This window comes from Xyrauchen texanus, chromosome 24 (genome assembly GCF_025860055.1).
Source record: "Xyrauchen texanus isolate HMW12.3.18 chromosome 24, RBS_HiC_50CHRs, whole genome shotgun sequence".
NCBI lineage: Eukaryota > Metazoa > Chordata > Actinopteri > Cypriniformes > Catostomidae > Xyrauchen > Xyrauchen texanus.
The window spans coordinates 7,871,543-7,887,645 of NC_068299.1; the positions used below are offsets into that span (position 1 = coordinate 7,871,543).

The 16,103-nt window shown below is 38.1% G+C and overlaps 1 protein-coding gene across 1 annotated transcript in view; it reads left to right on the plus strand.

Annotated features, from left to right (window-relative positions):
• The window catches only part of loxl4 (lysyl oxidase-like 4), a 42,317-nt gene extending 27,936 nt beyond the window's left edge, over nucleotides 1-14,381 (plus strand). The window contains exons 8-14 of the mRNA XM_052090255.1: nucleotides 2,288-2,455; nucleotides 3,172-3,334; nucleotides 3,425-3,668; nucleotides 8,617-8,732; nucleotides 8,817-8,953; nucleotides 11,495-11,606; nucleotides 11,704-14,381. Coding sequence (XP_051946215.1) covers nucleotides 2,288-2,455; nucleotides 3,172-3,334; nucleotides 3,425-3,668; nucleotides 8,617-8,732; nucleotides 8,817-8,953; nucleotides 11,495-11,606; nucleotides 11,704-11,774 — 1,011 coding nt within the window. The 3' untranslated portion in view covers nucleotides 11,775-14,381. The remainder of the gene's footprint in view (nucleotides 1-2,287; nucleotides 2,456-3,171; nucleotides 3,335-3,424; nucleotides 3,669-8,616; nucleotides 8,733-8,816; nucleotides 8,954-11,494; nucleotides 11,607-11,703) is intronic.
• Nucleotides 14,382-16,103: the final 1,722 nt, after the last annotated feature.

Here is a 16,103-nt window from a genome sequence, read left to right on the forward strand (position 1 = left end):
AATACTCAGACCGGCCCGTCTGGCACCAACAACCATGCCACGCTCAAAATTGCTTAAATCACCTTTCTTTCCCATTCTGACATTCAGTTTGGAGTTCAGGAGATTGTCTTGACCAGGACCACACCCCTAAATGCATTGAAGAAACTGCCATGTGATTGGTTGATTAGATAATTGCATTAATGAGAAATTGAACAGGTGTTCCTAATAATCCTTTAGGTGAGTGTGTGTGTGTGTGTGTATATATATATATATATATATATATATATATATATATATATATATATATATATATATATATATACACAGTATCTCACAAAAGTGAGTACACCCCTCACATTTTTGTAAATATTTGATTATATCTTTTCATGTGACAACACTGAAGAAATGACACTTTGCTACAATGAAAAGTGAGTGTACAGCTTGTATAACAGTGTAAATTTGCTGTCCCCTCAAAATAACTCAACACACAGCCATTAATGTATAAACCGCTGGCAACAAAAGTGAGTACACCCCTAAGTGAAAATGTCTGGTATTTGTAGTAAAACTATTGTAATAAAAAAATTAACCATGGTTACTACAGTTATATTTACTACAGTACTACTACAGTAACATAGTTTTTTATATTTATTTATTTATTTTAATCCCCTTTTCTCCCCAATTTTGGAATGCCCAATTTCCTCTACTTAGTATGCCCTTGTGGTGGCACAGTTACTCACCTTAATCTGGCTGGCAGAGGACAAGTCTTAAGTGGCTCACTGTGCATGACATAGTGGAGACTCACAGCATGTGGAGGCTCATGCTACTCTCCGTGATCCACGCGCGACTTACCACACATCCCATTGAGAGCGAGAACCACTTAATCATGACCACGAGGAGGTTATCCCAAGTGACTCTACCCTCCCTAGCAACCGGGCTAATTTGGTTGCTTAGGAGATCTGGTTTGAGTCACTCAGCACACCCTGGTTTCGAACTCATGACTCCAGGGATCGTATTCAGCGTCAGCACTCGCTGAAAAACCATTGTTAAATTTCGTAAGAGTTTAACAAATAGGGTGACATTATTAAATTGAGCATACATTTATAAATATACACTAATAAACTAGAAAATACCTAGAATATAAATGTAGTGATAAACAGCAGAGCACTAAATATTTAACTTTAAAAATAAGGCTATGCATGGCCAACCTGATCTCACAGAGAAAACGGAAAGAGTAGACCGACTTTTCTTTTGGCAAAATCGGTATACGGTGACCGAAATTTCGAAACAAACAAACACACACACACATAATATATATATTCTAATAATATATATATATTCTATCCCCCAACCCAAATCCAAACATTACCTTAACCATTAGTGGAGTAAAAATGGAATGTTAGAGGGAAAAGTGAAACCTCCGAATCATACTCGTCATTGATTATTCAAACGTTGTTACTGCCTGGCTGTGAACCCTATTCTCCCTTGCAGCTGATACAACATGCTTTCAATTGTGCCAGGTGGAAAGGTAAACCCATTGAAACCACTGCAAACAATGATAAGAATGCTGCAGGTCAGCGCGTCGGCATACAGTCGCCGATCTTAGGGTACCGAAACTATTGGAAACTATCGGACTCAGTTAAATGAATTAGAGTTCCAAACACTAAATAAAAAGAAATTGGGTTCATTTACATGACCGAAATAACTGATTTAGTTAAATTATTTTGTTTTCCCAGAGCTACATATGAGAGATTGGACAATTGAGTTGATTATGTTTGATTACTCCCTTGGCTTCATTCCTCCATTTACAATACAGTACTATGTAACAAATGTAGCATTTAGTGACGCTACAGCTCCAAACTACTGAAAATGCAGCTTGTTACTGGAAAAGCTGCACTATTAAAATAGCTTAACTGCTGTCAAGCTACTGAAAAATGTAGTTAAGTACTTCTTGTTAACTACTCCCCAACACTTTACTTTCAACAACCTCTACAGATACAGCATAATTCCTATGGAATAGTTCTAATCAGTCAGTCATAGACTGTATACAGGCCCCAAAATAGACTTAAGACACACTTTAAAATGTATGCAAATGTATTAGAATTATAAAATATTTGATCAATTAGTATTATGCTCTGTATATTCATTACAAAAGGTCTAGCATCATATGTTTGCAGATACCACTTGATTGTCACCATATTTCACTATCTAATGCAATATCATTCAGACTTAATTGTCCAAAGGAGCACAAGTACATTTTGGTGCCATTGTATGTTTGGTTTTCTCTTCTGTAACCGTGTTTGTGTTTCAGGTGCGGTTGGCAGGGGGCAGGGATCCAGGTGAGGGTCGTGTGGAGGTGCTTATGGAGGTGGGGGGCAGAAAGCGATGGGGGACGGTTTGCAGTGAGAACTGGGGATTAAATGAAGCCATGGTATTGTGCAGGCAGCTGGGCTTTGGGTTTGCCGCTCGTGCCCATCAGGTGAGACTTCTGTAGAATGTTGTGTTTTCCAGGAACACCGCCTTAATATGTCTCTTGTTTTATTTGCTTTGGTTGCCTCCTGAGTGTGTTTGAGAGCTACCTGTGAATGTTTTGGGCACATGATATTTCTGGGCAACATTAGTTTTATACAATAGTTGTTTTGTAGAGGTGAAGGGGTGGGATATGTTAACGGTAAACTGTGCATTTTCAGACAGAATGACAGGTACCTTTGGTATTTTTTGTGCACATTTTTTTAACTAAAAAAATTTAAGTAGACAACAAATTCAAAATATCAATAGTTGAATACTTAATAAAAAAAATATATATATATATATATATATATATATATATATATATATATATATATATATATATATATATATATATATATATATATATATATATATATTAAAAAGAAAACAAATATTAAAAAAAAAAAACACTAGAAAATTACATCTATTTAAGGACCACTAAGAATTGTTACATTATTTTCATGGCAAGTAAGTACTGTATATTTCTCCCTAATTCTCATTACTGTATTGTAAAGACATCTCATTACCATTACTACAATGTACAGTAGTAAAGAAAACAATCCTGTCTGTACACAAACTAACACAAACTACTTGTTATAATCATAAAAATCTGATCTGGACATTATGGCTCATTGCAGTGTAAAAAAGTGAGTGCTTATTACATATGCTTGGGCCTGTGTATAGGACACATATTATTGGCAAGGGGACCCTGCAGCAGAGGAAGTGTTGTTGAGTGGCACTCACTGTGTTGGAACAGAAATCTCCATCCAGCAGTGTCGTCGTAATCGTTACGTCCACTGTCCACGTGGAGGCGGGGCTAAAGCAGCTGGCGTCACCTGTTCAGAAAGTATGTGATTTGAATGATTCCATCTGATGCACATTAAAGTTTTATCTGCACTAAAAGATCAAAATGAATAAACCAACATCCTATCTTTAGCGGCACCTGACCTGGTGTTGGATGCTCAGCTCGTGCAGGAGAGCGCTTACCTTGAAGACAGACCTCTGCATTTACTCACCTGTGCACATGAGGAGAACTGTCTCTCCTCTTCTGCCAGCCGTATGAACTGGCCGCATGGTCACCGTCGTCTTCTGCGTTTCTCCTCCCGTATAATGAACTTGGGCAGAGCCGACTTCCGTCCCCGTGCATCAAGAGAGTCCTGGACCTGGCACCAGTGCCATAGGTGAGATTTTTCTTTTTGCTGGAATGAAAAATAATTAATAATTATATAACAAGAATTAAAATGAAAAACTGGCAGTTTATTAGGAACTATAACTGGTGATTCTTAATTTTTCCTTTCTGTAATCTAAATAGTTCAAAGAAAATTAAACTAAAATGGGGTAGGGTACTGTTTTAATTGGTTATCCATTTATAGCCCCCACATTTCATCCTATTTTATAACATTAAAGAAATCTGTATGATACTGTCAAAAATTCAAAAGATAGTTAAAAAATAATTAAAGAGGACACCCTATTTGTCAATTCCTCACTGTGCTATGGCTAACTTTAGCTTTTTATTTCAATCCTGTTAGTTATCCTGTTAAGTATCTTGCCATTGTGCAAATAAGTTATAATGAATAAAGTTTAAAAGAATAGTGCACCCAAAAATTTATGTTCTCTCATCATTTACTCACCCTGATGCCATCCCAGATGTGTGTGACTTTCTTTCTTCAGAAGAACACAAATTAATATTTTTAGAAGCATTTCTCAACTCTTTTGGTCCATACCATGCTAGTGAATGGGTGCCAGAATTTTGAAGCTCCAAATAACACAAGTCAGCATACAAGTTATCCATATCATTCTAGTGGTTAAATCAAAGTTTCCAGAAGTGTTTTGATAAGTGTGGGTGAGAAACAGATCAATATTTAAGTCCAATTTTACTATAAATTCTCCCTGCTCAATAAGCCTCCACTTTAACTTTCACTCTCTTCTTCTTGTGTTATTATGCATATGCCCCCTACTGGACAGGAAGAATAATTTCTATCAAAAATCACCTTTCATATCGCTTCAGAAAATATGGATTTTTTTCAAATTAAAATCTGTATTGACTCAAAAAATACACAACAGAGAAAAACACAACACATACACATCGAATCAACATTGAACTTTTAACCCCTACTAATATCTCTCCCCAATCATCAACCCCACCCTTACCCCCAAGGAACACCCCTGTGGTCACATATAATACACAAAAAAAAAAAATTATAATAAACACACATCATTAAACTAAACTTCTCGCTCCCCATCCCCTCCCCGAGAGTCCTCCAATAACGCTAAATAATTACCCCATTTCTTAACAAACAAGCCCCCAAACCCCAGCCTTCTACTTGCCACCTCCTCGAAAGCTGCCACCCTCCCAATCTCCGCACACCACTCCGGAAATTATGGCACTCCTACCGACTTCCATCCCCTTAAAATAATTTGTCTGCCAATCATGATACTGGTCAGATCCCAATTTTTTATATGCTTATCCCCCAAATCTATGACCACCCCATTACCCAAAACACAGTCTGGCATCTCCAGACCCATACCTGACATTTTTTAGAATCCTAGCCCACACTCCCTCCTCCAACACCAAATCCAAATCCCCCTCCCAAAATCTCTTGAGAGAAGTCGAAGCTCTGTCCTGTAGACTCCTAACCAGCAGGGAGCAACACACCGATAACTCACAACCTTTTCCAAAAGCAGCAATCACCTCACCCAGAGCACGTGTGCCACCCCCAAAAACAATACAGAGCAGGTGGCACAGCTGCAAATACCAACAGAACTGAGATCCGGGAATCCCAAAATGCCTAACCAAATTCCCAAAAGATCTCAACACTCCACTCCCATACAAGCCACCAAGGCCACTAAAATTAAATCTAGGATGCCCACCACTCCAAATGAAGGACCTCGCCATGTCACCAACTCTCTTGAACCCCCCATCAAGGGGTCAAAATCATATCCAACCAAACCAGACAAATTTGTTTGTTTGGGCCACTGGATAGTGCCCGGCTGGAAAGCCAACACTGGGCAGCATGCTGCCAGAGCCAAAGCCCTGGACCCAGACCAACAGCAGCCCAATCCATCCAAAAAATGTACCCCCAAATCCACACATCTCCAAAATTCCAAAAAGACAATCCCATTCCACCACACCAAATGGCTTCCCGGCACAAAGCAAGACTGCAGAGATCGGAGCCCGACCACCTGCCAAAACACCGGCCCATTGCCACCAGAAGACCTGTTGCCCCGAACAAAACCCACCCGGATCCTTGTCCCCCACAAAAATCAGACCAATCCGGGCCCGTGCCACAGCTCCAAATCGGCTCTACAAAGTCTCCAAAGTCCTCACCAGCAGACGAAGACGCAGAACCACAAAAATCAAGACAGAACTCTTTAAAAGCACCATTAATATCAATGGCCGAGGCAAACATCCCACCACCAGCAGATTTCACTGAGGGAATGGCAGAAACCCCCCACTCCACACATCCTGCCAAAAGCTTCCCTGCCCCATCCCCAATCCAAAACACAACCGTCTTGCCCTGAACAGCTAAAACTACATCGTCCGTGACAAAACAGCACTTTATCTCCATTTCAATCAGGTCCCACGACAACCCTGCAGCCAGACTGCCTAAGTCCGACGACTCTACACAAATTCTGCGAGATAGAACCACACAACAGAAAACAATCTATAGAACAACTCCAGCCAATATGAAGCACACAGAAGGTGCAGATCGATCCACATAACCGTCCCAAAGGTGCACCGCCTCCACAAAACAAATTCCAGCCACCATCGGAACCAGCATTAAAAATAAAAAGTCCATTCAGTTTCCTCAGACAGTCAAACGAATGTTCAATGAGCTGGCTGTTACATGAGTTTAACACATGCCCTAATCACTCTAATGATTTGCAAGAAATATTCCATAAAATAGACTCAACCCAATAGGAGGCATAAGCACAACGAACATGCAGATTCATCCACATAATGTCCCGAAGGAGTGTTATACCACCAAACAAACTCCAGCAGCTAGGCAGACCAACAAAAAAAAAAAAAAAAAGGTGCCAAGTTTCCTCGGACAGTCAAGCGAATGTCCAGCGAGCCATGTCTGCCCGGCTGCATCACACAATGACTTAGTCATTGACTTTATAAAGGACAATGCTTGCTGCGGGCATGCAAATGTTTTATGGCCATCCTTGGTACCCATTCTCAACCCGACCGGGAACATCAGTGCTAAAGCGACCCTCCGCTGATGCAAGAGTCCCCCACACTTCCCGAATCGACCACGCCTCCCTTCCGCCAAACCCGCAAAGTCTGGGAACCATAAAATGCCGTGGCTCATCCAAGAAAGCCCCCCACCCCATGTAACACAAGATCTCCATCAGATGATCCCTGAAACCTGACCAGAATTGATCAGGACCCGTCCCCCCCAGCAGATCCCTGAGCCGGAACCTCGTGATCCCGCTTGACCCCCAGCCCATGGCCTGCCACACCGAGCAGACCTGGGACAAGCCCGTCCAGGAACCCCACCATATCTCGGCCCTCCCCACTCCTAGGACTGCCCAAACTGAGTCTCCTGTCCACGACCCAGCCCGGGGCACCAGCCCGAGCACTCAAGCATCTCCCAATGTCTCCAGAGCCTGAGGAGCTCGAACTCCTTGACACACCGCCCCCACTGAATAGCCATGTAACAGGGTGCACCGAATCCCACCCGCCCATGACACAAAACGCATCAAAAACTAACAAAGTGCATAGAGCCCACCACCCACACGCCCGACTCCTGCATGGCGCCACTTGACCGTCCAGAAAATATGGATTTAACCACTGGAGTCATATGGATTACTTTTAAACTACCTGTATGTAATTTTTGGAGCTTCTAAATTTTGTCACCCATTCACTTGCATTGTATGGACCTACAGAGTTTAAATATTCTTCTAAAAATCTTAATTTGTGTTCTGCAGAAGAAAGAAAGTTATACACATCTGGGATTGCATGAGGGTGAGTAAATCATGAGATAATTTTCATTTTTGGGTGAACTATTCCTTTAAGTACCTGAGCTTCCACAGCATATTTATTTTGTTATAATTCAAAAGGTACTACACACAACAGGAATGACCCAGACATTCCACCTCCATTCAAAAATATTAGAATATTTGTGGAATTAGTACTTAAATTTCTTTAGACACATTCACTCCAGTCAGTCATTTTATTATGCAAAAAATGGAACATAGACCCCTGTTTATGAAACATGTCATGCCTTGTCAGAAATCTTGCTTTCGTCTCCCTAAATTAATTAGCTGCTTTGACCACCTCCACTCCCTTTACGTGTTTTCTGAATATGATTGCTAAGCCATTCTGTGGGAACAAGGTGAGCAGTTGTGGAGAAATGTGGGATCTGCGTGTTCAGGGGCCAATCTGTTTTATTAATCTCTTAAAACAACACCAACGAGGTTGGTGTTTGAAAGCCGTCCATTCACATGAGCTAAGTAAACAGGCCTGCAAGCGTAACCTCGTCAGCATAACAACAACTTCCGGCACAGGGCGTCACCATGGCAGCCAACACCTTCATGTAGGAGCAGTGAGGTCATTAGGCAGCGGTCCATAGTGATCTTCTGTTCTTCTCATGTTCACCAGCCAGCATGAAATATGACATCTCTGAACTAAATTTTTACTTATTGCATAGAAAATGTAAGTGGTGCTTGCCTGTGCAAAACTGGGCAGTACATTGTCAAGGTGTTGCTATGCGGTTGCAAAGGTATTCTGAGTGTTTTTTAGCATGTTGCTGGCTATGCATTTGCTAGTATGCTCTTGGTGGTTGCTTACCGGCCCAAGTCAAAAGAGTCCACCCTCAATCACAATGATTTTATGATCCCTATATGTGGCTTGAGTCTAAGTATAGGATCAGGTTGAGTATAGCAATAGACTTTAAAGGATGTTTTCCCCCATTTTACCATCCACCAAGTGGTAATCATAAGTCTGATAGCACATGTCTCCTAAACAAGCCACAATTTGAGGCATAACTTGTATCAGTGACACCAACGGTGTGGTGAGTTACACACAATATTAATAGTGATGCTTACATTAGTAATCACTAATTAATTAAATAACTTTATCTGAATTATGAACATTAATTGATTGTAATATTGTTTATTCAGGCATTATCACAGCATTGAAGTGTTTACACATTATGACCTCCTGACCCTCAACGGAAGTCGGGTGGCTGAAGGACACAAAGCCAGTTTCTGTCTAGAGGACTCTTACTGTCCTGATGGTAAATGACCAGTTACAATATGTAAAGACTTAGACATCCATGATTTGAGTTCAAATACACTGAACCATATGTCTTTTTTATCAGGACTTCACAAACGCTTTTCATGTTACAATTATGGAGATCAAGGGATTTCGGTGGGTTGCTGGGACACGTACCGCCATGATATCGACTGCCAGTGGATAGACATCACTGATGTTAGACCTGGAGACTACATCATGCAGGTGTTTGTTTTATTTTTTATGAGGTGATTCGAAATACACTATATGGCCAAAACTATGGCATACTGTGGGTTTGGCATTTCAGTTACTAACCGGTGCATACAATCAAGAATAATGACATGCAATCTCCTTAGAAAAACATTTTCAGTAGAATGGAGCATAAAAAAACCTTCAATGCAACACTGTCTTGTGTGGAAGAACTTGCCTGCACAAACTTAGAGCAAAATACCACTGAAACGCCTTTAACAATTTTACAGTCCCCACACATTCCAACATCTAGTGGAAAGCCTTCCTAGAAAAGTGTAAGCTGTTATACTGTACCAACTTCCTATTAATTCACTTGAAAATAAATGCTTAAATGAATATTCTGGGTTCAATACAAGTTAAGCTTAATCAGCAATAATGTTGATTACCAGAAACATTTATTTTGACTTGTCCCTCAAAAATTTATTTTACAATGAGGTACTTGCAATGAAAGTCAATGGGCCAATTTTTAGCGGGTTTAAAGGCAGCGATGTGAAGCTTTTAATATTATAAAAGCACTTACACTAATTAAAGTTGTTTAAATTGTAATATTTACTGTAATTTTAGGGTTTAAGGTTTGATGACATTACATTGTCATGACAACGAAATTGCAAAATTGGCTATGACTTTACATAGAAATGGCTGGTAAGTGATTTTATCACACTAAAATCATGTTTACATGCATATTGTTTACATCTTGTATTTTAATCATATTAAAATTTAATCAGTGAAAAATTCACTGCAACCAAGATTTTTGCTTTTTTTTAAAGAAAAGGAGGGTTTTTTTGTGGTATTTAACATTATGCCACAAATGCTGTTGATTGAGCTTAATTTGATTTGAACCCAGAATATTCCTTTAGCCATCACATATGGGTGTGTCGAGGTCAGGTGTCCACATACTTTTTAACCATATAGAGTGTCTGAACTATAGAAGATGTCAATTTTGCCACCTTCATGGTAGTCACAGCACAAAGCATTTATCGCAATTCCTTAAATAACATCTAATAATGCTGTAACTCTCTAAAGAGTAGATATTCCTTTCAGGATGCTGTTTAGCCATTTTTTCTCTGTCATTAACTTTGGAAGGTGTTAATCTTCCAAATCACTTTGGGCACTGCAAACTCAAGGGACACTTCCGCAGCTGCGTTTCACATCTTGAAGCAGCCTATCAAAGAGCCGCTTTATGGGCCAATCAAGAGGCTATTTATACATCCCAGTTGTAAAATATAGGCTGATGTGAAGCTTTGTTTTAATTACAGTGTACCTATGTGCCTTGACCATTTTCAAGATTTATTTGCTCGACATGATAGATTTGCATGTATTTTAGGCATGCTTGGCAGATGCATATTACAAAACGGCATCAGGCTGCAGCTATGTATGGCACAGCAGGGAGCCATGGCGATACTTAAAGGTCAGAGTTTCCTGCTGATCCTCTATGTCTCCATATAGCGCAATGTCAACATGCCAGCTAGCTCATGCCAACCCATCCGAGCAAAGACACAGTGCTGTCATTCAGCACTGGGGCAGATTTCTGTGTAAATGATCCATCTTCAGTGGCCCCAAAAAAGTGTTTGGGATTTTAAGCTTAAGAATTGGCACTTGAAAATTATTACAAATGATCAAACTAATTGACAGACCAATTTGCAAGGCTCTGACGTAGAGTCAAAGTCAAGTCTAAAATCTTTCATTATAGTCCAACTTAGGATTGCCAACTGTCCTTTATTAACTAGGATGTCCCGTATTTTGGTCCCGTATTCCCTTATGGGACACCTTTAAACAGTAAATCTAACATTTGTCATTTTAAACATAATTTTTGGGACCACTATATGGGCTACTTCATAATCCAGGAGAATATGCTGCCCTTTGCTTGAGCTATTTCAATTACCAAAAATAACCCAATGCTAAGCATTTCCTGCTGGAAGAGTACAGCATGCTGTATCCCCCTCTATTAGACATGGTCAATTAGTTTCAGAGGAATTCACTCCCAACAGGCACTTTCTCGCTTAAACATATGGTCAGACAGACCCAGAACTCCACTGTCCAGAGGTAAAGTTGCACACTGTCATTAAAAATGCAAAAACAAAACAATAATAATAACGACATCTGCTCCAGTGATTTTTAAAATTTTCATAGAATAAGGTAGCTCTCTCAAAGACATATTTTTAACCCTTATATTCTGCATAAACAGCAACTTTTCATACTAATAAATGATTATATTGCTATTACATAACTTTAACATGGGAGGCTGGTTAGGTGGACCCAATTTGTAAAATAGTTTGATGAGCAAAATTATTGCATTAGATTTCCTTATAAGATCCACATCCTTGTCATGAAATTACCACGATTTTTGAAGTTCTATTTGTTGACACTATTGGCACGATAATTACACCCTTTAGCTTTAACTTGAGTAGTTAAATAAACCAAAGGTCTCTCTGTGTGGATGTTGCATTAGCTTAGATTAGATCTTAGTTTATGGACCACTAGAGAATGGCTCATATACATTTTTGTGTATTTTGTCAGGTTGAGGTAAATCCGTCCCTGGACATGGCTGAATCAGACTTTATGAACAATGCCATGCGTTGCCGGTGCAGATATGATGGACACAGAGTGTATATGTATGGCTGCCATGCAGGTATTATCCTTATAACAATAAATCAACTACAATAAGCATACATGCTCAAGCATGCCAATACTCTACATTCCCTGTCTGATATATTCTGCCTTCACAGGTGACTCCTATAGCGCTGAAACTGAAGATATGTTTGAGCATCAGCGTCAAATCAGTAACAACTTTATTTGAACCTATTAAAAAGAGGTGAGAGGATCTTAAAGCAATAGTTTACCCAAAAATGAAATTTCTGTCATCATTTACTCACTCTCATCTTGTTCCAAACATTTACTGTATGATTTATTTTTCCTTACAAAAGGAGATGTTAGGCATTGACAACCTCAGTCACCATTCACTTTCATTGTATCTTTTGCCAATACTATGTCAGTGAATGTTGACTGAGGCTGAACAATATTAGGGTAAATAACAGAATTTTCATTTTTGAGTGAATGAACCCTTTAAATGGTTCTTGAAATGCCGCTTATTGGACAATAAACTGGTTGAAAAAGAAAGATTTTCCTAACTGATCTCAGAACGGTCGACCAGTAGCACCACTGTGGAAGAGATTTCAAACCGCTGGTTGGCTCTACGGCATTGAATTTACATGTGTCCTAACCAGGCCACAAAAATGTTTGATAAGCTAATGAGAGATAAAATCTTTCTCTTCTATGTAAATCTAAGTTTTTGTCCTAACCAGCCATGACCACGAGTCTTATGGTAATCGTTTTTTCAGTCATGTGGTCTGCAGCATCACACAGTGTAGCCCCGCCCACAGTGAAATCTGATTGGTCCATAATCAAGTTATCCTCTCCTCATAACTGTGAAATCGTTTTGTGTTCATCGTGAACAGAAATTGACGTATCAAGCCTGGTTAGGACATGGTGTTAGTCTAACAGCTTTTTGTAAATCAACTGAAATAATATGTGTTATTATCCGCTGATTAACTGTTAGGGGCATTGTTTTTATTTTACTAAATTATGTTTTTCTTGAAAGGGAATTGTTGTGAGTTTATCATGTAATTGAATTTTTTTTTTGTTCTGATGACCTTGAAACTAGCATTAGAAAATAACACATTTTTCATACATGTACCCATATATTTATTTCCTGACAAGTTGTTATATAACTAATGCCTCAGTATAAATGTTGAATTTGTAACTAATTTGAATTATACTTACCAAAGCATATTGAAGATTGGTGTGTTCTGAGTGAAAAGACTTTGATATTACCAATGTGATTATAGTAAGATCCAAATGACGTGTGTTTGTTTGTTTGGTTGTTTTTTTCTGTTAATTTTTGAGTGTTATATCTAATTTCAGTTATTTTAATTGAGTTAAGCACTTTATTGATGGACTGTCAGTATTCTGGTAGAAATAAGTGAGTCACTACCATGTATCAACACTTGTGTGTGTTTGTTTGTTTACTGACATGTTCAGGTATTTGTACTTGCTTGCCTTTTTCGATAGACCATTTCTTAATTTGTCAGTGATTTTCCTCAATCCTAAAGGATAACAAAGGATGTTGTATATGCTGAAGATTAATTTATTTAATACATTGTTCAACACATTTTCTGGGTGAGCGATTTATTAGTTTCATAACTGGTAGTATAAATAAACGCTTTTTAAATGGTTTACTGTTTATATATTAATTAAACGTATTGCCGATTTGAATTGTGGTTGAATGGTTTTTGTTGCTCATTCTAGCTTGTACTTATTATTATAATTATTATTTAAAGGTTATTACAATGTTGCAACAATTGTCCTGAAAAATATAATTTGATTTTTTTTTACTAGATGCTGGGAAAACTATATGATGACTGTCATTTTAATGCCAATCACCATATACAGTTCTTACTGCAGTATTTTAAGATTAATTAAAATCTAACTTTGGCAAACCAAAAGTTGTCTCTTGAGTTAGAGTATTGAATATATTCTAAAAGTTGTGAACACTTGTTGCATTCTTTGCCAATAAATAGTGAAAATAACATTATAATTTTCATCCTGTATGTGTTTAGGATTTATTTATATATGCAATTATTTGCACAGTAAACGACATGTATAACAGAAGTTATTGTGCATATTATGAACTGATCCATAATTTGTTCCTATACTGTTAATCCCAAATTCTCATGTTAGAGTATATTTCTTCATCAATCTGTTTAAATAGTAATCTGTTGATTTTTATCAAAACTTTTATTTGTCCAGATTGGTTTTATGCCCTTTCCCTTTCCTTTAATATCAACACTACTTTTTTAATGCCATTTTTAAGATCACAGTAACCCATCCCTACATTGTGTACAGTTACTCCTGCCACATAACTCTAGCATACTCTTGAACCATTTACCTTTTACAAGTGCTTCTATTTATTACTTACATAATGTCACTGTATGCTTTTATTATTCATGGTGCATAAATTGATTTTACTTCATAGTTCTAAGTTTACTTTTGGTGCTATTATGAACTTTTCTTATGGAGCAGTTGAGAGTTTAAGCTCTTATATGTAATTTTCTGTACCCTCAGGGATGACATATGTGTCTTCTCCAGTTTGTCCAACATATTGTTTAAAATCACTCGGCCAGCCAGGATAGATATAACTGGAAAAGTGATACTAAATCATTCCAGCAACTACAACATGATGTAAAACTCTTGTTACTGTTCTGTAGTGGATGTTACAGTAATGTTATGTCAATGTCAACAACTGATGTTAACTGTGAATAAATATACCTTTTCAGGTTTCATTCAGCTACCTGTACTCTTAGTTTTCTGCTCATTGTATACAATGATCCATTGTATAGTGACTAGTCTCCATAATCAATAAATGTGTTTTTGTGAAAGATTTTTGTCCATGTTTCATTAGTTCTGTACCAAACAGCGCAGAATGGGGAAACAAATCTGTATGTTCCGGCTGGGCCTGTTGATGACAGCTAAACATTATATGACCTTTGTAAAAGTTTTACTTTCCAAAGTTAGCAAAATGGCATTGGAAACTATAAACATGACTGCTAAGAAATAAAAAAATAAAAAATGTTTTTATATAGCTTTACATGAATCAGCAGATTCAAGGGCACATCCTGTCATAGCATTTGTTTTTCGTTGGCTATGCCGAATTCTCTCTATATTGTTTATACTCAGTGGTGAATTCTGAGTTCCAGCAAAGCCTTCTCTGCTTGCCTAACATTAAATAAATAAATACATATTTTTCATCATTTCATTATCAATTACCTTTTTCCTATGTATTTTTAATCACTTTCCACTCTTGATTAATCTACAAACAAATAGAGAGAAATGAAAAGTTTATCCAGTCAGAATGTATTCATTGATGCCACAATCATCATTGAGACAGATATCCTTATGGATTTAAAAACACAAAATATTCTGCATGATGACTGATTAATTAAACTGGAAAGCAGGACTGATTTTCACTTCAAGTAAATTGGTAAGTGCTTATTGCATTCAGGTGTTTTCTAAGTGTAAATTAGGCTTGGTTGAGCATTCAGTGTCTGATCAAGTTTTGAAAAGTAGTGCTGCGTTCCATTCAACTCAGAAAGTCAGATTTTAAAACTTCCTACTCGGAAAAGTGCAATGAAATGCATATTCAAATCAGAATTACAATTTGTAGGCTCGTGCAGAAATTCTCAATTCCGATTTCGCCGAGATGCAGGGGCATGATGTCACTCAAACAAATGTCGACACTCCGGGACATATACAAAGAAAGTGATAAACATTCAGTTTATTAATTAATATCGATAAATGAGTTTGTTTGTTACATGATATTAAAGCTTGTTTAACAAACGCCTGCAGAAACAGGTGTATAAAACATTATAATCTCTTTTGATAATCGTACACCTGAAGCACAAATGCTAGCGCTGCAGTATTGTTTATCAGTTGGGTTGCTAGGAGACATCTCTAATGAGAGTCAAACCCCTGCTAAGCTAACAGGAGCGTTGCAGTTCAAAATATCTGGGAACTGAATGCATTAATACATTTACCAAGACCTCCTTGGTAGATTCATATGGAAAATTATGATTTTTGAATGTCTGTTCGAGAGACGTTCATTTCACAAAACAGTCATGCAGTTAAAATTAGTTTTGCTTGAGCATTAAGTGTCATTTCAAGTTCTGGCTTTCGTGCGTGGACGTGTTTTTAAAATGTCAGTTGTTATTATTAGTTAGCTGCGACATAATATATGACGCTCATGACAATGTTATTCATTGTGAAACTGTGTTTTCCTTATGGCATGAATCACACTGAAGGCCAAGACTTTTAATACATGGCCCAACTCTGTTTATACTTAATGCCACAACAGTGAGCGCCACACATGCAATGGCACATAACAGACAGGTACATATTTTTGTACATTCATAAAGTAAGTAGTGATGCAAAAGGGCATTTTCCACTTTGAATGAACAAATGTTACATTTATATAGCACTTTTCTGACACTACACTCAAAGCACTTTACACAGTGAACAGGGGACTCTCCTCAACCAACACCTGTGTGCAGCATCCACCTGGATGATGCGATGG